This window comes from Hyaena hyaena, unplaced genomic scaffold (assembly GCF_003009895.1).
Source record: "Hyaena hyaena isolate Hyena2069 unplaced genomic scaffold, ASM300989v1 scaffold_23, whole genome shotgun sequence".
Lineage (NCBI taxonomy): Eukaryota > Metazoa > Chordata > Mammalia > Carnivora > Hyaenidae > Hyaena > Hyaena hyaena.
The window spans coordinates 357,442-380,667 of NW_024080655.1; the positions used below are offsets into that span (position 1 = coordinate 357,442).

A 23,226-nucleotide genomic window follows, 5' to 3' on the forward strand; every position below is an offset into this window, starting at 1 on the left:
CACAAGAAGTCAAGAGACTGAAGACAGAGAAAATAAAGAGGCCAAACAGCCAAAGGTGTGAGGGGAAATCAAGAGAAAAAGAAGGACAGACAGGTATGAACAGAAAAGAATATTAGACACTAAAATGTTACTGATAGATGAAAAATAAAGCTTGTGCCTACATGTAGGTTTCATTGTCTAGTACTTTCAAGTCACCTAAAATCTCCTGTGGTTCCGTTTGATTCTTTGAAAACATGAGCTTAATGCTAATATGAGCTCATGTGAATCTGCTGGCAAGAGTCGGATGCTTTCTGCTCTGTGGACTAGACCCTTCTAGGTCAGACCTGACTACAACCCACTGGGAAAATCTTTAGTTTATCAAGTTAACAGAATTTCTAAGTATCTAAGTGACTTCTACTTTTCTCCCTACCTTCCTCCTTCCCAAATCCAAAGGTTCAGACTCTTCCAACACAAAAGACACATGGCCACTGATCCCCAAGACATCCCTCCTCCTCTTCCACCAACTTCTTTGTTATTCCCAGAAAGACCCCAGTTTTCTGGAAGAGTTCATTCTCTTAAAACCAGCCACGCTGCCTCAAGGTCACTGTCACATGTGGAAGTGCAGCATTAGAAAACCCCTGCCAGACTTCATCCTAGAGCCTTCTTCAATCCTGTCCAATCCCATAAAGACGAAGAACTAAAATTTAAAGAAAACGGTGATAGGCTGAAGGCCAGCCCATAAATTAAACGTAGAGGCAGAGTGAAATCTGCCCCAAATTCCCATCCCTTGCTCCTCTTATTTTCCCTAACTAAATCATCTATTTCTCTTGCCAAATCACTTTCCTCCCCATCAGTCTCCTCATGGCGTTTTTCACTTCAGCATTCCTGAAGGAGTAAATGATGGGGTTTAAGAGAGGTGTGACCACTGTGTAAAACACAGCGACTATCTTGTCTGCAGGGAAGGTGACACAGGGCCTCATGTAGACAAAGGAACAGGGTATGAAGAACAGGCCCACAACTGCAACATGAGAGGCGCAGGTGGACAGAGCCTTGCGCCGACCCTCTGAGGTCTGGGTCCTCAGGGAGTGCAGGATGATGACGTAGGAAGCAAGCAGTACCGTGAAGCTGATCACTGAAATGGAGCCACCGTTGGCGATGATTAACACGCCAATGAGGAAGGTGTCTGAGCAGGCCAGCTTCAGCACAGGGTGGACATCACAGAAGTAGTGGTCAAGGACCTTGGGGCCACAGAAGGGCAGCTGGAAAATAAGGAATGTTTGCCCAACAGAATGCAGCAAGCCCCCACCCCATGCTGTCCCCACCAGGAGGCCACGTGCATGCCGGTTCATGATGACAGTGTAGTGCAGGGGCTTGCAGATGGCCACATAACGGTCATAGGCCATCACTGTCAGGAGAAAGATCTCAGTGCCACCAAAGAAATGGAGAAAAAAGATCTGTGTGATGCAGCCTTTGACGGAAATGGTTTTCCTTTCGATAAAAGAGTCAAGGATGAGCTTGGGGGCTGTGACAGAGCAGTAACAGATCTCCACTAAGGACAAGTAGCTGAGGAAGAAATACATGGGGGAGGTGAGCCCTTTGTCGGCCATGATCGTCACCACAATGAGGCTGTTACCCAGCACAATGGCCATGTACATGAGGAGAAACATCACAGAAACGGTCTTCTGCACATCTGGATTGAGGGAAAACCCCAAGAGAATGAGTTCAGTCACATTGTTTGTAGTTGCCATGTTTTAAAGCCTAGCAGACTGGAATCAAGAAATCAAAGAACTCTCCTTCAATAATTAAAAAATCCTCCTCAGGCCTTGAGGACAACTGTCATTCTCCTCCTTGGGCTTCTCCAAAACATGTTCTCCTTGAGACAAGTGGACAAAACAACATCATCAAATGCTTGACATTGGCCCCCAAATAGGATTTTGTAATAACGCTGCCTGGAAGTGTTTTTCGCTAACCCAGGCACATACATTAGCTAGTGAATCCTCACAACAAAAATGAGAGGATATTTTATACAGAAAAAAAATTGAGCCTCAGAGATTCAGTCACTACTTGAAGGCTTCACAGCTCATGTCTGACCTGAGATCTGAATCTTTCAAGACTTAGCAGCTTCCACTACATCTTATGCTCCTGAAGTGGGCCTTACACTGATTGTATCATTTAGATTTCAGATTAGTCTTGAGTCTTAACACCCTCGTATGGAACCAACTTTTCACAGTGAGCACTAGACCTTCTCAAACTCAATGATCCCACAAACTGTGGAACTAACCAGCCTCCCCAACAGGTATTTTTAAAAGTTGGAAGGGGAAAGGACAGTCCCCAACTTCAACCACTGCCCATAAAGGGAGAGATGGAGAAGGGAGGTGTGAGTCACTTGTAGACTGCCTCAATAGCCCTGGGGCCAAATGGCTAAGAAACAGTTCCAAGGTCACTTAAGTCCTGCTTCCTAACAGCCTGGTGTACCAGCTTGCTAAGTCAGGGCCTCAGAGCACAGCGAGTCCACACAGGGAAAGATGCTGAGGTGAGTACCAGGACTGTCACTCCAAGCAAAGCATGTTAGGGAGACCCCGATATGCACTGCAGAGAGCTCTGGAGACGGACAGAGGGGGAGCAGACATAGACGACCCATGATCATGGCCTCTGCAGCGGCATTCCTGCAGGGAGAAACAAGCCCTCCACGACAGCCCTCCACATGTGGGACAGTGGCTGTGGCACAGGTGACATGAACACAGAGCATGGAGTCAGAGGACCTGTGTACAATCCTAGCACGGCTGCTTTCCAGCTGTGTGACATTAAACATGCACGAAAACCCCTCTGAGCCTGTAATTTTCATCTGAGAAACAGAAATAATACTATCTTTCCACAGTGCTGTTTTGAGCACTGCACTCAAAACTATGAGCTCTCAAGTTCAAAAGCAAATAATGATAGTGTAAGAGTGTCAGAATAGAATTGAGGGTGCTTGTCAGTGCGGCATGATGGGGACACAGTAAGGGCCGTCCTTCACAAGGCAGGCCCTGACACCCACCTTTGCGTGTGTAGACTTGCAGCAGGTCAGGTTCTGATTTATGCATCTCACAGCTATACTATGTAACAGTGGCCTTTGTAAGGAAACAAGACTGAATATGCTAAGTGACATGCTAAGCCTGTCACAAAAAAGGCATAAGGCTTCTTTTTTGCACAAAAAAATAGAAATGCTGTGTGAGTTTACTTTTACGAGGTCCCTAGGGTACTAAGTTCATAGACACAGATGGTAGAATGGCAGTCGCCAGGGGTTGGGGACGGGATGTGGAGTTAATGGGTACAGAGCTTCAGGTTGGACCAATGGAGGCACAACAATGTGAATGTGCTTTAATACCATGGAACTGTGTTCTTAAATAATGGCTTAGCTGGTAAATTTTTATTTTGGTTTTACCACTATTAATTAATTAGTTGATTAATTAAACAAACTCACATGACTCTCACATTTCCCCTTCTCCATACCCACCTCCAAGGACAATGGCTGAACCTTGGCAACTTTGTCCCTCACCCACCTTAGCTTCTGACTAATGCGTATTTAGGGAGCTGGTTAGTTTCACAGGATAAGGAATAACTGAGAAACTCTGACACTTACTATGGAGAATCCATTCCACATTATGGGGTAAGGCAAGACAGATGTGATACCCTTGTTAGGCAATCAATAGAAGTCACTCTTCAGAAGAGACTGGAAGCATCTACATTTGGAAAGTATGGACCTCAGTTCAAATATGAGTTGTGCAGCCTTGGGCAAGTGACTCAACCTCCCTGAGCCTGCTTCCTTATCAATAAAATAGGCATAGACTATCCACTCACTGTCGTGTCCTTTGCTTTCTTCCCCACAGGGTCCTCTGTATACCCACCTGATCCAGCTGCCACGTGCCAATATTCACACTCGGCTGTTTACACAGAAAGCAAGAATCATACATGGGCAGCTTCACCCCGATGGCAAAAATGGCTCTATTTAGTATCTGAATAATCTCTGTGAAATCAGATTTGAAGGTAATTGCTCTCTGATTCTACAACTGCTTCCGAGCTCGGGTATCAGAGAGTTCCTCTCAGAAGATTGGTAAAGACCATATTAGATTTCAGATTTAAAAAAAATAATAATAATAACAGTTGTGTTTTTCTCTCCAAAGTTGTTGAAGGAACAAAGCAAGATGTATGTAGTATAACCATCAAATTATTCTCTAAGAAGTTAAAAATTTTAAGTCTTTACAATGGAAGAAAGAAAAGGAAATTAACATTTTCAAAATTCTGAGTAGAAATGGAAAACATCTGAGAGACAATTTCACAAAGAGGTCATCAGACCGATGAACCATTGACAGAGAAGTGACATGTCACCTGTGGGGTGACTTCAATTCTGACTCTTTAATCAGCAGGGCAAAGAAAGAGACTCCAAAAGGTACATATGTGTTCTTCTCAAAGAGCAAGGAACTGCACATTCCTAGGTTGTTTGGTTCAGAAATCCTAAACAGGGAGGCAATTAGAAGACTAAACACAGTGGCCCCAATAAACAACTTCGGTGAACATTTATCAAATCTTCACAATGAATCTGCCTTACCTCATGATTTCTCATTATACCTTTCTCACCATACAACTCCTCGTTCTGTGCATTCTGACAAATAATATTGCTCTGACCACCCTTTTCCAGCATCCTTTTCTCCCTCTTTTCATCCAATAATATTCCTCCCCAGAGGAGTCAAGAGGGGCCTCTCCTGTAGCTCCCTCGCTGAGCCTCCATCAGCTGTTTGATTTGGAAGGAAGCTCGTGGAATCCTCCCCCCACAGAAGGGGAATCTGGACCCAGAACCACACGACCCTTCAGACGGAGCTTGGACTAGACCAGGCTCCAGGGCTTCCACCCACCACCTGCATCACTCTCCTCTCACTCACTGGCTCCTCCCCGCTGCCCACCACAGCCAGCTTCCAGAATGGGAGTGGGTCACACAGAGAGGGGAGACTCCTGCTCACAACACAGGCAGAGCAAACCTGAGAAGCAAGATATAAAAAAATACACCAGCGAGAAAATGAACAATGATGTGGTCCGACTCAGTTCTCCATCTTCCGTGGGTGTCATTTCTGTGCAGTCTGAGCAGAGTTCCAAAGCCCAGGCGGGGAGAGGATGTTTCCAGAGTTGGCCAAACTGGGCTGCCTGGGAAAGAAGCCCGTGCCAGACTCGCCTCGGTGACTTGAGGTCTTGGCTCCGGCTCTTTATCACCAAGGGTTATATTATTCTCTAGCAATTTTGCATGCCCCTGTCACATCTCTCCAACATGACAAGAGAGTGTAAGCTTCGCAGGTTTTTGAAAGGTCTCTTATGACCTTTTTCAGAGCTGGGAACTCAGATGTTAATATGAGTTTTTAATTTGATCCCTGAATCCTCCATCTGCTACTACATCTATTTTAAAACCAAGGTATCACTGTGGGCATCCTGTATCAACACAGAGGCTACAGGCTATGTAGCAATACCTAGTATAAAAAATAAGGTCTCTTTTTGACAAGAATTCCAAAGCCTGCCTCATAGAGATTAAGTGAAGGAACCTACCTGGAATACTGTTTGTTGCCTTGATTCTTAATTTTATCTTCTTAATCTTTTGTAGTCAACTTCCCAATTGCTTCCTTCAGAGTCAGAAGACTGATTCACATCAATAAATCACCCCAGGAAAACAGATTTGCTTCACTAACAACCTCTACAGATAAACTGATCAGAGAAACAAAAGGGGTATGTTAGCGCTCATTGATCTAAAACTTGGAAATCTTGGTTCAAGATGGTCCTCAGCACAATGTAGGCTTCTATAGAGCCTAATGTCCACCCAGGCTCAAACAGAGCTAATGCCTTCGTTTCTACAAGAGAAGGCCAGGTGTGAGAATGTCTTAGCCAGGCCCCTTGAATTTTCCAAAAGAATTTCTCAAAAGGGCACAAGCCAGTAGGGAACTAAAAACTAGCTTTGCAAACCACTGCAAACCACTCCACGTTGGCCATGTTACCAGTAGCTCTGGTGAGAATCACTACAACACCTGCTCTCAGCCTATGCTAGAGAGTTATGTTCTCACCCTGTCATTTAAGCAGGCAGGAAAGACTTTAACAGGGTGATGTCTAAGGTCTGCCCATCAGCTGAAAGACTGAGCAAATCTTAAAAAAAGTCTCCCCATACATGGAAGTGCGTGGACGCCAGAGTAACACCAGAACGGTGCCAATGTGTGTGGGAAAGACTCTGGCTGAGTGTCTGCCCATCCATGGTAAGGGTTCAGTGAATGAGCTGACTGCAAACCTGTTCCATACATAAAGTTACCACTAAATTCTGATCTTCCCCTGTGGACTCACCGGGTGCCATCAATGCCATGACCTCCATGTGCCACATTCAGAACTTCATAACTTTATCACTAAAAAAGCTACAGGAGGATGAAACAGGGCCAGTCTAGATATTCCTTAAACCCACTAGAATGAGGTTTAAGGAGAATATGTGCTCCCAGTGTATAAGGTGTATGAGATGTAGACTTCGATCAGAGAATTGAATTCCCTGAACTGTTTAGCATCTCCTGTCTGGGGAGTTTCTGAGAAGAGCAAAAGTCAACTTCCCAATTGCTTCCTTCAGAGGTTAAGGAACATAGCTCTAATTAATCCAATTATAAGGTTGGTACTTCTACTTGCCCTACATGATTAACCCCCTCTTGTCCTGCCCCCTAAAGGTTTCCCTCTGCATCCTCAAGCAAGTGGCAGAGAAGAACTCAGTATCAAAAATTTCTCTCTGTCTCCACCACAGACTTCCTCAAGTGCTCTTGGGTGGCGTATTCTGACCTCACCCCTCATTGGACCAATGATGCCAATGAGTTCCAGGGACACTTTAACCCAGTGGACTTGGACCACTTCACACATATGCCAACATGTCACCTGATCAGAGAATGCTAGACATGGAAGGGCCTTCCAGATCACCTTGTCTGTATTATTCACTTTAAAGGTAGGAAGACAGCCAAAGAGGAAAAATGATTGTGTAGTCACCCTATGCACTGGTAGCATGGTTAACTCAGCTCCTTCCTGACTCGTAGTACAAGAGTCTTCCAACTGCTCATTCTCAAAGGTCTAAGTGTTTTACCACAAATTGTCAGCATATGATTTTCATGTGCAAGGGCTTCAGGAAGACCAGAGCCCCCTAACTGCTAATCCTAGCACACATCATACTTGCATTGGGCAGTACTGTGCCTTTCTACCTTTCTTTCTTTCTAACACCTCACAGATAGAGTAACACTCTACTGTAGTAGCTACTACTGCCATTCAACAGATTAGGTAACTGAGGCTCAGAAAGATTAGGAGAGTGGTTCAAAACTACACAACTAATAAACTGTCCATCTGGGTCAAATGTCTAGACGTAACATTTCCTGCCCAAACAGAATATGTCACCAGCCACTGACGCCCCATTAAGAAACAAACAGGCCAATGGGAAACCAAGTAGGAAATGTCCTCCTCCCACCGCATCTGCTTCTGCTCTATGTAGTAAGGCTGTTTCATCAAATTCTGTATCATAGGACAAACAAATTGTGAATCAATGGTACACATACGGTCTCTTCCTCCTAACCATAATCCTCCTGAAACACCACAAAAACTCAAACTCTTTTTTTTAAGCTCCAGAAATTATCACTGTTTTAAGAAACCTATGTTAAATCCTTCTGCACATACATCAGTAACTTCCTAATTTATTAGTTGCATACTACAGGGCATGGGCTCAGCCTTTCTCAATCTCTCACTAAAAAAACCCCCCAAAAAACAAACAAACAAAAAAGAAACAAAAAGCAAAAACAAAAAACAAACCCCCCCCAAAAAAACCCAAAAAATGCCCAAAAACTTCTGGAGAAGAAAATAATGTTGAAAAATCTCAATATCATTCACATCTGGCTTACAGTCAGAACCTGGGGAGGAATTCTGGGAGTCACAAAGGCTGGTGGAATGGTATGGAGAAACACAAAATGTTGCCCGTGCACGCATTTCGCTGGCCTGAAGGATGTACAGAGAGAGCACTTCTTTCCTACCTTACATCACACCTCCTTGCCTCAGAACCACACATGTGTGCACATGCACACACATACACACACATGCACACATCATTTGCTTAGAATGTAATACAGATAACCAATATTTGGTTTATTTTCATCTTTCCAGCTTTATTGAAGTAAGGTTGACAAGTAAAAATTGTATATATTCAAGGTGTACAACATGGTGTTCTGATACATAACAGACATTGTGAAATGATTACCACAGGCAAGCTAAGCAAACAGGCACTGTGTAGCTGTGCACTACAGTGAAAAGAAGAGAAAAATGCAAGAGAACAATGGTGTCAGAATTGATTGATCAGAACAAAGACTCTATGAGTAAAAGGACTTCTGAATTTATCCAAAGGAGAACACAGAAAAAATAAATAAATAAAGGGGTGTAGAAAGCCTCTACGAACAGTGGGATATCATTAAAAGAAATAGTCTAGAACTACCACAGCCCAAGAAGGAGAAGAGAGGGAAAGGGGGCAGAAAGCTTATTTAAAGAAATAATGGCTGCATATTTCCCAAATCTGGGGCAATGTTTGGACATCCAACTTCATGAAGCTAATAATAGACCACCCCAAAATTTCAATGCAAAATGATCTTCTCCATGTCTATCAGAATGCAACTGTTTAAAAGCAAAGATGGAGACAACTGATGAATGGATCAAGAAGATGTGGTATATTTATACAATGGAATACTACATGGCAATGAGAAAGAATGAAATCTGGCCATTTGTAACAACATGGATGGAACTAGAGGGTATTATGCTGAGTGAAATAAGTCAGGCAGAGAAGGACAGATAACATATGTTTGCACATATAGGTGGATTAGGAGGAACTTAATGGAGGACCATGAGGGAGAAGAAGGGGAAAAATAGTTGAGGAGAGGGAGGGAGGCAAACCATGAGAGACACTTGAATGCTGAGAACAAACTGAGGGCTGATGGGGGTGGGGGAGAGGGGAAGGGGGTGATGGGCATGGAGGAGGGCTCTTGTTGGGATGAGCACTGGGTGGTATATGGAAACCAACTTGACAATAAACTAAGAAAAAAAAAAGAAGAGAGTCATTTACGTAACAAGAACAAACTAAACCTCCATGGCATGCTGTTTAATTTGGTGAGGATGTTGACTTAAACAGTTATTCTTGATTGTGGCTTCCTATCCATTGAAAGCATAATAGCTATGGATATCCCTGGGTATTGTGCAGCTTGACTACTTTTTGTAGACAGAGACTTCCATTCTTGTACCCTAAATATCAAATTGATTAGCATAAGCATTTGTTGATCTTTTAGTAGTAAGAAACATGGTAGTAGTCAAGTTAATGATTTGACATTGGAAATGTTTAACTTAGCACATTATCACTAAAAAGACTTTTGGATGTGGGGGATAAGCACTGGGTGTTATATGGAAACCAACTTGACAATAAACTATTAAAAAAAGACTTTTGGAGGCATTGAAATCCATTCAAAACAGATGCCTAGAAGCATTTTGTCTCCTTTTTGTTTCCTTTTTTTTCCTTTTCCAAATATCAAGTAAGGTTTTTAACAAATATATGTTTGAACAAAAATGTCCTTTCTGTAATAAGCAGGGTAATACCAAAGATTGTTTGAATCAATAAATGGTCATGGATAGAATACTTAAAAAAAATAAAAATAAAAAAAAAAAGCAAAGATGGGGAGAATTTTTAAAAATTTTTTTATGTTTTATTTATTTCTGAGAGAGAGAGAGACAGTGTGATCAGGGAAGGGTCAGAGAGAGGGAGACACAGAATCTGAAACAGGATCCAGGCTCTGAGCTGGCTGTCAGCACAGAGCCCGACGCGGGGCTCAAACTCACGAACCGTGATATCATGACCTGAGCTGAAGTTGGACGCTTAACCAACTGAGCCACCCAGGCGCCCCAAAGATGGGGAGAATTTTAAAAGCAGAGAAAAAATGTTCTCTCACACAAGAAACCTCCAAGACTATCAGTGCTTCCCTCAGCAGAGGCCTGGAAAGTCCACTCCGGGAAGAGTGAAATGGTATCTTCAAAGTGCTAAGGGACGGATACCTGGGTGGCTCAGTTAGTTAAGTGGTTAAGCGTTCAACTCTTGATTTCAGCTCAGGTCACAATCTCAGGTTTCCTTGAGATCAAGCCCCACATCGAGCTCTGTGCTGACAGTGTGGAGCATGCCTGGGATTCTCTCTCCCTTTGTCCCTGCCCTTCCCCTGTAAACTCTCTTTTTCTCTCAAATAATCGACTTATGGGAAAAATCATTTTTAAAAATCCCTACACACACACACACACACACACACACACACACACACACACTGAGCTATCTAATTTGAAAACATTTTAATTTTATATTTTAAAATAACTGATTTACAAAAACATTGCAATAATACAAAGAATTCTTGTACACCCTTAATCCAAATTCCCCAAATATTAATATTTTACCACATTTTCTTTAGAATGACTAGATAGATAGTAGGCAAACAGAATTTTTTCCGAAATGTTTCAAAGTTGATGACATAATGCCCACTTACCTTTAGACACCTTAGTAAATAACTCCCCAATCCAAGGACATTGTCTGACAGAGACACACTACAATTACCAGAATCAGGAAATAACTGTGATACAATTCTATTGTACCCTCTACACAGCTTATGCTCACTAATGACCTTCCTCCAGTACAGAATCCAATCAAGGATCACAGGTTGCCTCTAATTATCTATATCTGTATCTGGAATCTGGAAAAATTCTTCAATCTCTTAATTTGAAAAATGCAGGCTATTAATTTTGCAGAACAATTTTCAGTTGGGGTTTGCCTGATTTTGTCATGGTTAGACTCAGATTGTGTATTTTTTGGTAAGAATACTACAGCAATGTTACCCTGTGCCTCTCCAGTCTCCATACTGATGATGTTTACTTGAGTCAATGGTCAATGTTTAAGGGAAGGTCTTCCAGTTTTCTTGACTGAAGAGTTATGTTTTTCTTTTTTGCAATTAATAAGTATCTTATGGGGAGATACTTTGAGACTATGTAAAATCTTGTTTCCCATCAAGAAAATGTTTCATGACAGTGCTCAATTTGTCAAGAGTACTTTCACAAGAAAGGTTATTACAACAACCCCTTTAAAGTTTATTTATTTATTTTGAGTGAGAAAGAGAGTGAATGCAAGCAGGATAGGGAGAGAGAGAGAAAGAGAGAGAGAGAGAGAGAGAGAGAGAGAGGGAATCCCAGGCAGATGCTGCACTGACCATGTAGAGTCCTATGCAGGACTGGAACTCATGAACCATGTGAACATGATCTGAGCTTACATCAAGAATTGGACACTCAGACAACTGAGCCACCCAGATGCCCCAACAATCTTTCTAAGAATCAATTTAACACTATACATCAAGGTCATTGTCCCTTTAACACAGTAAATTCATTATAACAAGTGAATCTAACAGAATTTCAGAAGTATAAAGATTTCCATTCAAGAAAACTTACCACAGAGTTATTTACAGCAATAAAAAAAAATTAGAAACAATCTAAACATCTAACAGAAAATGGGCAATCAAGTTATAGATACATCCATAAGAGGAACTTTGTTACAGGTAATTTGAATACATTTTTTGGAGATGAGACCATTAGAATTACTCCAGAAATAATACTCCAGGTCCTGTGGCCTTTCCTTCATCCCATTCTCTCCCTTCAGTTCAGACTCAGCATCATTCTAAACCTACAGATCAATACCAAGACTCAGCCTCTATTTCTCATCTAGCTTCATTGTCCTGATCCACAGCTTCTTCATGGCCTTCTTCACTTGAGCATTTCTCAGGGAGTAGATGACAGGGTTGAGGAGTGGGGTGATCATGGTGTAGAACACAGCCACCATCTTGTCTACAGACAAGGTGGTAGAAGGCCTCATGTAGATGAAGATGCAGGGCCCAAAGAATAAGGTAACCACGGTGATATGGGACCCACAGGTGGAGAGGGCTTTACTCCGCCCCTCAGAGCTTCGAGTCCTCAGATGGAGTAAAATGACCACATAGGAGGCTAAGATGATCACAAAGCTGATCACAGACAAGGTCCCCCCATTGGCAACAATCAGCAGACCAATGAGGAAGGTGTCAGAGCAGGCAAGTTTGAGCAGGGGAAGCAGGTCACAGAAATAGTGGTCGATCACATTGGGGCCACAGAAGGGCAAGTGGAAAATCAAGAGGATTTGGGCAAAGGAATGCACAAAGCCCCCCGCCCATGCTATTCCCACCAAGACAGCACACACTTGCCGGTTCATGATAGTTGTGTAGTTGAGGGGCCTACAGATGGCCACATAGCGGTCATAAGCCATCACAGTGAGCAGGAAGATCTCTGCGCCACCAAAGAAGTGCATAAAGAAAAGCTGTGTCATGCAGCCCCACAGTGATATTGCTTTCCTTTCAGCCAGCAAATCTGAGATGAGTTTGGGGGCTGTAGAAGAGGAGTAGCAGATCTCCACAAAGGACAGGTAGCTGAGGAAGAAGTACATGGGGGAACCCAGACTTCTGCTGGTCATGACAGTGAGCATGATGAGGAAATTCCCCAGCACGACTGCTGTGTACAAAAGCATAAACAGCACAAAGCAAAATTTCTGCACCTCCTGACTGGGAGAAAGTCCTAGAAAAATGAATTCAGTCACATTGTGTATGCTAGCCATGAAGTCACTACAGGAGGCGATTTGGGTGGGGCGATCTGAAATGATACAAAAGACTTCTTCATTAAGTGCATGAATTACATACTAATCCCTGGCAAATCTTTGAGCTGGACATTGAAAGATGAGTAGACATTAGTTATGTGCAGAAGAAGGGAAGAACATTCTAAAAAGGAAGAAGAGCATACAATGCCATGAAAATCCACCCACGTGTGGCTGGAGTAAAGGGCAGAATAGCAAAGATAAAACTGGAGACAGAGTCTAGCACTAGTTCCTGAAGGGCTGTTATGCACTTGGGGGTTTATCCTGCAGACAATGGGGAATCTTCGGGATTGTTCATCGGCTGGAAAGTAAAACCCGTTTGTATATGGAGGTTGGACTAATGGGAGCAGACCAGAGGAGGGGCCACCTATTAGGAGATTAATGTCCCCTCAGATGATGGTGACAGCAAGCATAGTGTTGCTGTCTCTATTTTAAAGGTCTATCACCTTTGAATGCTTTCAGTTGTCTTTTTCCTGCAGCTTTTCTTTGTGACACTTCCTTTGTCCCCTTTCCATCCTTGGTTTGCAGAACATGATTCTCACCTCTCCACTGACCGCTCAGACTCATCAGAAAATATACCTCTTGACACTCAGCATTCTCTCTTATTTCTGCTTCTCTTCCTAATTCCCTCCTTTTATACTTGGTCACTTGGTGACCTCATCCCTTTCCAAAGGTCCAGCTCAACCCATACACAATTCTTCTCTTTACTGATATCTCCTATCATATGCCCTCCCCCAGGGGGCAAGAGAAGTACAAACACCCTCTGCCCACAGTGTCTACTCATGTTCTGACACAACCTCCTCCAATTCCAGTCTTCCAACAGCACAGTGCTTCAGCAGGATTGTGCACTGACTGATCTGTACACTATCCTCATCCATGCTGGACTTCGTTTAAAGTGGCTGAGATCTGTGTGTATCAATACAGCCCCTCATACGGCGAGGTTCTGGGGTTCTGAGATTAGGAGTCACATGACATCCACTCATGCCACAAAGCTTCCTTCCTCTAGTAAGTGGGCTAGGCTCAGCTGGTGAAGGACCACCATGAGCCAAAATAGAATCACTGATAGAGTTTATGCCTTCAGAGACAAAGAGAGCAGAGACCAGCACCAAACTCTCAGTCCAGCTGGGGAATTTTTAGCAAGAAGCCATTTATGGAAGAAACCCCGACTCCTGGGTTTACATCAGGTTTCTTCAGGTGGTATCTATGTGATGTCTACAAAGTTCTTAAAAATAAATGGATGGAGGGGCGCCTGGGTGGCTTAGTCGGTTAAGCGTCCGACTTTCGCTTAGGTCATGATCTCGCGGTTCGTGGGTTCCAGCCCCGCGTCGGGCTCTGTGCTGACTGCCAGCTCAGAGCCTGGAGCCTGTTTCAGTCTGTGACTCCCTCTCTCTCTGACCGTCCCCTGCTCACGCTGTCTTTCTCTCTCCTAGAAATAAAATAAAAAACATTAAAAAAAAAAAAATTTAAAAAAAAAAAAATAAATGGATGGATGGGTGGATGGATGGACATATAGATAGATAGATGATAGAGTTCTTTAACCTCTCAGAGACAGGATAGATAGATAGATAGATAGATAGATAGATAGATAGATAGATAGATAGATAGATAGATAGATAGATATTCTTTAAACTCTCAGAGACTCAATGTCTAAACTGTAGCATGAAGATACTATCTGCCTTAGAGATAGATCTCATCCCCAGCCCATCCCAAGAGAACTTAAGTTCCCATCCTCTGTGTTGCCTTGAATTCTTCTGAGATAGGAAATCCATCTTCCAAATCCACAAGCCCTTACAGTCAGTGGCCCTCTTCTTGAAGGACATTTTCAAATCACAGCACTTCCCACACTAAACTGTAATTGTTCTATGTGACCATCTGCCCTCAGTAAATTGTGGATTTCCTGGAGGCATAGATTGTATCTCACTCACCACTCCATCTCCAATGCCAACTGAAGCATCTGCCATGAGATAGCATTCAGTGAATATACAGGGGAGGGGGGGCACCTGGCTGGCTTAGTCAGTAGAGTATGTGACTCTTGATCTTGGGGTTGTGAGTTCAAGCCCCACATTGTGGGTAGGGAGTACTTTTTTAAAAATGGAATTAACAGTGGGTAGAGCTATTCCCTAGCCCCTAGCCTTTTTAGGACAGTATTTGGTACACTGTAGGTATTCAGAAAATATTAAGAGAATAAAGATTCCCAAGGGCCAAGACCACAGCTTCTCCATCCCTGAATCCCAATACCTAGCACTGTGATTGCCTCAGGAAAAGACCAGACCTATATGAGAGCTTTTTGTAAAATGCCACACACCTCATGGCCATTCCCTTTGCTTCCAAACTGGAATTATAATCATGACATGGAAAGAAGCACATGTTCACAAAACAAAACTCACCCCAATGTTTCTGCAGCTCTGCTATTCTCACCAAAATCCTCCTTTTGTACTGAACACAGAGATTTAAATAATGTTTGAAGAGTCAGCTCCTGCAGGGTCCAGAGTTAGCCAGTCAGAAGGCATTAAGATGCAGCTACCAACCAGAGCTCCTATCTTACAGGAGACTCCAGACAGGATCTGCTCATCCTGTATGTAGCCTCAGACCTGGAAATGCTGAGACTAAGCCACAGAGTCTTGATTCTACCCAATTTAAAAGAAGAGTAAAGTATACTTGCCTCCCAGGTATTCCTGAATTTTGGCATCTGAGCCTTGAGTACACCCTGCTTGAGAGATACCAGAGGGGAAGTCATCATGATCAAGTGAGAGAAGATTGCTCCCAGAGAGCTATACCTTTCCCCTTCCCAATCAGGCAGACAACCCCATGGGAAGCAGTACCTGGATAATATAATCTCAAACTTCCTTGGAGGTAGCATAACTTTGGAATCAAAAGGAAATGTAAAATAAATAAATTTACCTAATGTTCCCTGGTACTTACTCTATATGGTACTCTAATAGGAAATAATTACATGAAGCTCCAAATATTGAAGGAAAACATATTTCTTCTCTCAAAGGTCATCATGAAGTTGACTTTCTGTCAAAGTCTGTCAGAAAGAATATATTCCATATTGAAATATTCAGTTTAAAATCTAAGGAGATAAATTTTTTAATGTGAGTCTATGAATATTTATTATAGGAAACACATTTGTTAAAAATGTTTGTGGTATAAAACTGTTTGTTCACCTAAACTGCATTTGTTATAAGAGGTCGATTTCATTTCCTAACCTGGTAAAGATCAGCCCATTGGCTATGGACAAATCCTTCACCTCTCCAGTTGTAATCAAATCCCACCATTGTAAATGATGTACAGATCCATTCACAATTATGAATATGTATACAGTGTTCCTTCCAAAAAGATATTTTGCAAGAAAAATAAATACATGGTTCTATTGGTTTATGCTTTTAAAAAAATGGGAATGTCAAAGAATGTTTATAGCAGCTTTTATTCATAACAACAAAAAAACAGAAATCAAATCAAATGTCTACCAACAGGGGAATATATTTTCTTCTGTTGTGGTAGATATATACAGTGGAATACTATGCACCAAACAAAACGAACAAACACACAATAAGTATAACCCACAACACAATAAATCTTTAAAAAACATTATGTTGAGTTAAAGAAGCCAGACACAGTAGAGAACGTGTTTTATGATTCTGCTTTTGGAGTTTAAGAAGGGGCTAAACTTCCATGATGATAGAAATTAGATTACCAGTTGCTTATGGGAAGTGGAGACTGCTTGGAAGAGGTCATGAAAGAAGCTTCTGGGGTAATGGAAATACTCTACATCTTGGTTAGGACTTAGGTTACACAGTTATATAAATTTGTCAAAACTCAGTGGGTTGTACACTTAAGGTCTGAGCATTTCATTGAATATAAGTTGTACCCCAATTAAAAAAAAAAAAACTAGCTAGGATGGGGACCACAATGGAAGGAACATCTAATCCCAGTGTCAGAATACCTGAGTTTGTGCTCAAGTTTTGTGCCTGATTTATTCAGGAGCAGAGATTGCTGGCGTTCCACAACATTTGTTTTCTCTTTCTTCCTTCTATAGTTTTACAAACTCCGAATTTTTATCTGGGCACATACCCAGCTGGAATAAAAGTTACACTGCCCAGCCTCCCTTGCAACTCTTTTTTTTAAATGTTTATTCATTTTTGAGAGAGAGAAAGAGAGACAGAGTGTGCGCTGGGAAGTGGCAGAGAGAAGAGGGAGACACAGCATCTGAAGCAGGTTCCAGGCTCTGAACTGTCAGCACAGAGCCGGCTGCAGAGCTTGAACCCATGAACTGTTAGAAACATGACCTAAGCCGACGCTTAACTGACTGAGCCACCCAAGTGCCTCTACAACTTTAATAAAGGGGACATGATGCACTTATTCTGTCCCTTTCTCCTTCCTGATGCCAGGAATGCTGTCACTATGGCTGCATCTGCAGCACCATCCTGGGCCAGGAGATGACTTCAGGATGGAGAAACAAGAGAGATCATTTCCATCCTGAATTGTCTACTCCTTGACTTCCGTCTTATTTCAGATTCTATTCCTTGCAGATAAATCCTAGTGTAAGTGATGTTTCAAACTCCAAAAATGTACACTGGGAATGGTTCAGATTTCACTGACCTCACAGGATTACTATGAGACTCTGATAAAATAATAGATGTGAAAGGGCTGTGAATTACACACAAGATATTGTGCAAATATAAAATATATCAATTGCTCTACTAATAACCCTAAATACAGCTTTGCAGCATTTTCATGCAGTTGAAAAGTTGTTATATTTTCCTTGTAAGGTAATAGATTAACATCCCTTCTATATTGCAACTAAAAGTAATTCACAAGAAAGAGCTTCTCTGGCATCAAATTATTTCACATCTATCTCAAGCCTTTCCAAAATGAAAAGATAGATAATGTTGACACCACTTTGATATCTTTTATGCACTCAGTAGTTACTGAGTGCCTATCATTCATCACGCTAGGTACTAAAGCAGAGTTAATTCTCCTAAAATCTTTTCACCATCTAGAAGTTTGCCAGAATTAAACAATTCAGAGATTTAGGTATTAGGCAAATGACCAATTCACTGAACTACTAATGCATCAAAGACCTGCTTCACTTCTAATCTATTCTACTGCTTTTACTATTAATTAAGCCTTGCAAAATCTGGGGGCGCCTGGGTGGTTCAGTCAGTTAAGCATCTGACTCCTGATTTTGGCTCAGGTCATGATCTCATGGTCCCAGGTCAGGCTCCATGCTGTCAGTAGAGCCTGCCTGAGATTCTGTCTCCCTCTCTCTCTGTCCCTCCCCAGCTCATGCTCTCTTTCTCAAAATAAATAAATAAACTTAAAAAAAAAAAGCAGCAGCAGCCTTGGAAAATCTGAATTGTAAAACACACAAAAATCAACATGCAATAAATCTAGATCAACAAATCCATAAAACATACAGGAGAAATTGAGTTATGCCTAACTGGCAAACATTTGCAGACACTATTTCCAAATAGTTCAAATCAAGAGTAAAACCTCCAAGGCGGCAGGAAAGGACGTGTCCATGCCCATGCTCAACAAAATAAAGAATGTGCGGTAAGCATGACTTTTCTGCTCTTCTTTGATATGTGTATTTGTCATTCAACTCTAGTGAGTTTCTGCTGAAACCGAATAACCACAAATCCTCAGGAGTGTGCACAGTGAGCATTTATTCCTACATTAGTGCCGCGTGTCTGCAGGCTGGCAGGGCAGCTCTATCTCAGGCTGCAATTCAGTGGGGGTTCAGGTGAAGTTCTCCACGTATGTCATTCTACAGCCCAGATGATGAGGACATCATCTCATGATGGCGACAGGGACACATGAGGGAAAAGACACAAGTTTTAGGCTCTAACCAGCATGCTGTTTTTTCAATTCATATTCTGTCAGCCAGAGCAAGTCATATGGCTGAGGCCAGAGTCAAGGGATAGAAAAGTATATTCCACATACGGTGGAAAGAACTCCAAAATTACATGGAAAAAGGCATAGACACAAAGAGTAAAACACTGGGGTGAATAATGGAACCCAAAACAGGAAGGCTTGGCTAACACAGGTGAAAACATTCCCTCATCTGCTCCCTGTACCTGCATCCCTTTCTCAAGAAAGTAAACCAAAAATGAAGAAATGTAGCAAAGTCAGTTGACTAGACTGAAAACTCAGTTAGTTAGAAGAGAGAAACAGACATACATAAAATGCTTGATATTTATTATTTTCAAAAAAAAGCTGAAATTCAAAACACAAAAATTCCCCCCAAATATATTGCTCATCACAGGCTTCAGCAAAACCTAAGTGCCATGAATTTTAGAAAGCCTTAATATAAATATGTGTCTGATTAATCAAAAGTTCAGCATTAGCAAACTGCTGCTTGGGGAATTAGCCAATTGCCAATTAGTGAATTAGCAAACTTTAAGCAAATTGTTGCTTGGTGACTTTATTTGCAGTGAATTGGCCCAGAACTCTGGGTGTGGGGCTATGTATTCAAACAAGACTCATCCATGCCATCAAGAACTGTAGGGTGGTTTGGTTTCTTTTCTTTATTTTTTTTTTTATGGTCACATATTTTGTGAAAAAATAATTATGACAAAATAATGCAAATGGAAATAAGTAATGCAAAATGGCATTGTTTGAGTTTTTGCAAACCCCCTTAATATTTGGCTTAAGAGATACAGCTGAATTCTCATATTGGCTTGTGTTTTCAATCTGCTGGATATGTTGTCTTTGTTGAAACATATGGAGAAAATTCAGCCTTGAGATATGGACTTGGAAGGAAGAGGATAATGCAAGATGTTAGATTTAAAAATGTTTTAGCACCTCACTACATATCCCAAACACTCAAATCTCCATATGCTATCCAGTATTTCTTCCATGCATAAAAATATGATTTTTTTTACTAAGAGGACTCATCTCAGCATATACAAACCTTAAATGATATAATTTATTTTGACCTATAGTAGGATGGTTTGGTTTCTATTCACAACACTCAGGCATTCACAGCCCAGGGCTTCATTCTCACATCCTCTAGAGGGAAATTAAAGCAGATGCATTCACAGGAAAACTGTTACATTATGGAAAAGGTTTCTTGTACTTGACCGACGCGTGCATGCCAAGGACACTGGATTGCAGAGAGTTTCGGTCACATGCCTGAGGCGGAGTCACCAAGGGACTGAGCTGGATTTTGGTCTGTCACTCTGGCACCAATCCAAATCCACCCACTATGCCCAGGTGCACCAACACTCCCTGTGGCAGACATCTCTTCCTAATAACAACCCTGACCTTGTTCAAGCACTGATATGCCCAGCCCAGGAGAAACACAGAGCCTAATCTAAACTGGTAACATAATCCCATTTCCCTTTACCACTATTCACTATCCCAGCCTCCCTCGCAGCTAGGTTTGGACATGCAGTAACAAATACAAAAATTTTCTGTTCTGGCCAATAAAAAATAGATGTAAGAGTTGTTCTGAGGGGTCTCTGGGAAATATTTCCCATATAAAATAAGAGCCCCTCTTCCCCCTCATGTGAGCATATAATACCTAGACGTGCTATAGCCATCCTGCGGCCATGGGGTAGGGGGGCAGGCAAGAGAATTCAAGACACACAAACCAGGTGCTCTGGCATCACAGAATTAACAATACAGCCCAAGAACTGCTGGCCTCCAAACTTTCTGTTGAGTAGGCAATAAATGCTGTATAACTTGAGCCAGGGGTTGCCAAACTTTTTCTCAAAACAGTGACATATCTTAGGCCTTGCAGACCACAGTCTCCATGACAACCACTCAACCATGCTACTATACCACAAAGGCTACCACAGAGAAAAAGTAAGATAATTGGCATGACCGTAGTCCAAAAACCTATTTATAGACACTATAATTTTACACTCATATAACATTCATGTATCATCAAATATTTTTCTACTTTGATTTTTTTTAAGTATAAAAACCGTGTTGGTTTTTAGGCCATACAAGAACAGGCAATGAGCTAGATTTGGCTTAAGCAACACCTCAGTGCCCAGACAGTAACTGTCAAGAAAGAAAAAGGTCTTCTAAAATTGTCCAAATTAACGGTTAATAATACCTTCATTGTATTTCACATCCAAGAGACTTTTCTGTTCTAACAATATCTTATTCCTGTGAAATACATCTCCAAATGTGGAATTTCAGGCATCAGAATCAGATAAATAAAGTAGGGGTACCAAATGAAGTATAAAAGCCTTCTTGGGACTCCCACAAGATCCCACAACATTAGCAGAGAAAGACAAAGCAAAACATAAACTTCTGTCTCCAAGTGCCTCAGACTTTCCACACCCTACAGCATGCTAACACCAAGAGGTAAAGTGAATGAACTCAAGGTTGCACAGGCAGAAAACAATAGGGTGGGAATTCACAGTCTAGGCAATCCCTCCCTGAAGGCTATGTACTTCCAACCAAGGCCAACACAAGAAGAGAAGAGATGCAGCTCTTCTCCAAAACACTCTCCAAACTACAGACAGCAATGAATTAGTGCAGCTATGATTAGTACAGTAGAATATAAGGGGCTCATCTAAATACAAGAAAAAAAAATGAACAGGTAACTTTTCCTCAATTCCTCAGAGTTGACTAAAATCAGGATTTGGTCACCTCCTATATAGGATCATTTTTTCGTGTTTTCACTTTTAGTCCATCCCTGAATTCACTCTCTTCCCCCACAACCTCCTCATGGCAATTTTCACCTCTGCATTTCTGAGTGTGTAGATGATGGGGTTCAGCATGGGGGTGACAACCGTGTAGAACACGGCCACCAGTTTGTCCTCAGTGAAGGTGGAGGGTGGCCGCATGTAGAGAAAGATGGCAGGTCCAAAGAACAAGAGGACCACGGTGATGTGAGAGGCACAGGTGGAGAGGGCTTTGCGCCTCCCCTCTGCAGAATGGTTCCGCAAGTTGACCAGGATGACAATATAGGAGGACACCAGGAGGAGGAAGGAGAAGATAGAAAATAATCCACTGTTGGCCAACACAATAACCCCCTCCACAGAAGTGTCAGTGCAGGCAAGTTTGAATAAGGGATGAAGGTCACAGAAGTAGTGGTCAATCACATTGGGGCCACAGAAAGACAACTGGAGAGTGATAATAATCTGGACCATGGAGTGAAAAAAGCCCCCAAGCCAGGAGCCCNAAGATGGCAGGTCCAAAGAACAAGAGGACCACGGTGATGTGAGAGGCACAGGTGGAGAGGGCTTTGCGCCTCCCCTCTGCAGAATGGTTCCGCAAGTTGACCAGGATGACAATATAGGAGAACACCAAGAAGAGGAAGGAGAAAAAAGAAAATAAACCACTGTTGGCCAACACAATAACCCCCTCCACAAAAGTGTCAGTGCAGGCAAGTTTGAATAAAGGATGAAGATCACAGAAGTAGTGGTCAATCACATTGGGACCACAGAAAGACAACTGGAAAGTGATAAAAATCTGAAAAATGGAGTGAAAAAAGCCCCCAAGCCAGGAGCCAGCCACCAGAAAAAGACAAAAAAAACGGCTCATAATGATAATATAATGAAGAGGTTTGCAGATGGCCACATAGCGGTCATAGGCCATAACCAAAAGCAAAAAGATCTCAGTAACACCAAAGAAGTGGAAGAAGAATATCTGAGCCACACAGCCCTCCAGAGAGATGGTTTTAATCTTGGCAAGTAAGTCTGTGATGAATTTAGGGACAACAGTAGAGGAGTAAGTGATCTCCACCAGGGACAGGTAGCTAAGGAAGAAGTACATGGGGGAATGCAGATTCTTACTGACATTGACTGTCAGAACAATGAGACCGTTGCCCACCACTGTGGCCAGGTACACGAGAAGAAACACCACAAAGCACGCTCTCTGCACCTCTGGATCCTGGAAAAGACCGACGATAATTAACTCAGTCACGTTATTTGTACTCGCCATAGAATCCAATCAGGTGTTCTGGACATAAGGTAATGAGAGACCTGCAACAAAACAAACACTGATGGTAACCAATTCACCTCATTTATAGCATGTTAGACAGTGTAAACCAATTTACAATACATTAATCACCAACCCATTCATTTAGTCCATATGTACTCACTCAGCATTAAATATTAGCAATCTAACAACAGTTGCATATTAGAAAATTCAGACTCAGGGAAATGGTTATTTACCCAGAATCACACAGAAGGTGGTGAATTCTGGGCCTCAGAACCAAGCTTTCAGACTTCAGCCAGGGTTCTTTCTAGTTCACCACCAGTTGATGTGAATTTGAGGGGCCACTCGGGCTCATGGCATGCACTTTTACCATCTTCACTGAAGCTCTCTTCTATCGGGGGATCTCCATGACACACTTGTGCTCCTAAATTCCTTGTTTCCTTCATCTCTGCCCCTGGAAACATCTTCCCACTGATAATTCTTCTCTTACTAAAAGGTCCTGAGTACAGTTTTCTTCATTAAGTTATGCCAACCTTCAACTTATCATAACAAGAGTTACCCCCTGGAACAGGGGACATTTTCCACATCTG

At 42.1% G+C, this 23,226-nt stretch overlaps 3 protein-coding genes across 3 annotated transcripts; all 3 read right to left on the reverse strand.

Annotated features, from left to right (window-relative positions):
• Window positions 1-797: 797 nt before the first annotated feature.
• LOC120228470 (olfactory receptor 4X1) lies at window positions 798-1,730 on the reverse strand. The gene has a single exon (XM_039226836.1). It carries the CDS (start codon window positions 1,725-1,727, stop codon window positions 798-800), a length of 930 nt encoding a protein of 309 aa, XP_039082767.1. The 5' UTR covers window positions 1,728-1,730.
• Window positions 1,731-11,767: 10,037 nt separating this feature from the next.
• On the reverse strand, window positions 11,768-12,712 carry LOC120228437 (olfactory receptor 4X2-like). The gene has a single exon (XM_039226791.1). It carries the CDS (start codon window positions 12,695-12,697, stop codon window positions 11,768-11,770), a length of 930 nt encoding a protein of 309 aa, XP_039082722.1. The 5' UTR covers window positions 12,698-12,712.
• Window positions 12,713-21,378: 8,666 nt separating this feature from the next.
• On the reverse strand, window positions 21,379-22,639 carry LOC120228458 (olfactory receptor 4B1-like). Its single transcript, XM_039226819.1, has 2 exons — window positions 22,052-22,639; window positions 21,379-21,729 (listed from the first exon to the last, which is right to left on the reverse strand). Exons 1-2 carry the CDS (start codon window positions 22,637-22,639, stop codon window positions 21,379-21,381), a joined length of 939 nt encoding a protein of 312 aa, XP_039082750.1.
• Between the last annotated feature and the right edge of the window lie 587 nt (window positions 22,640-23,226).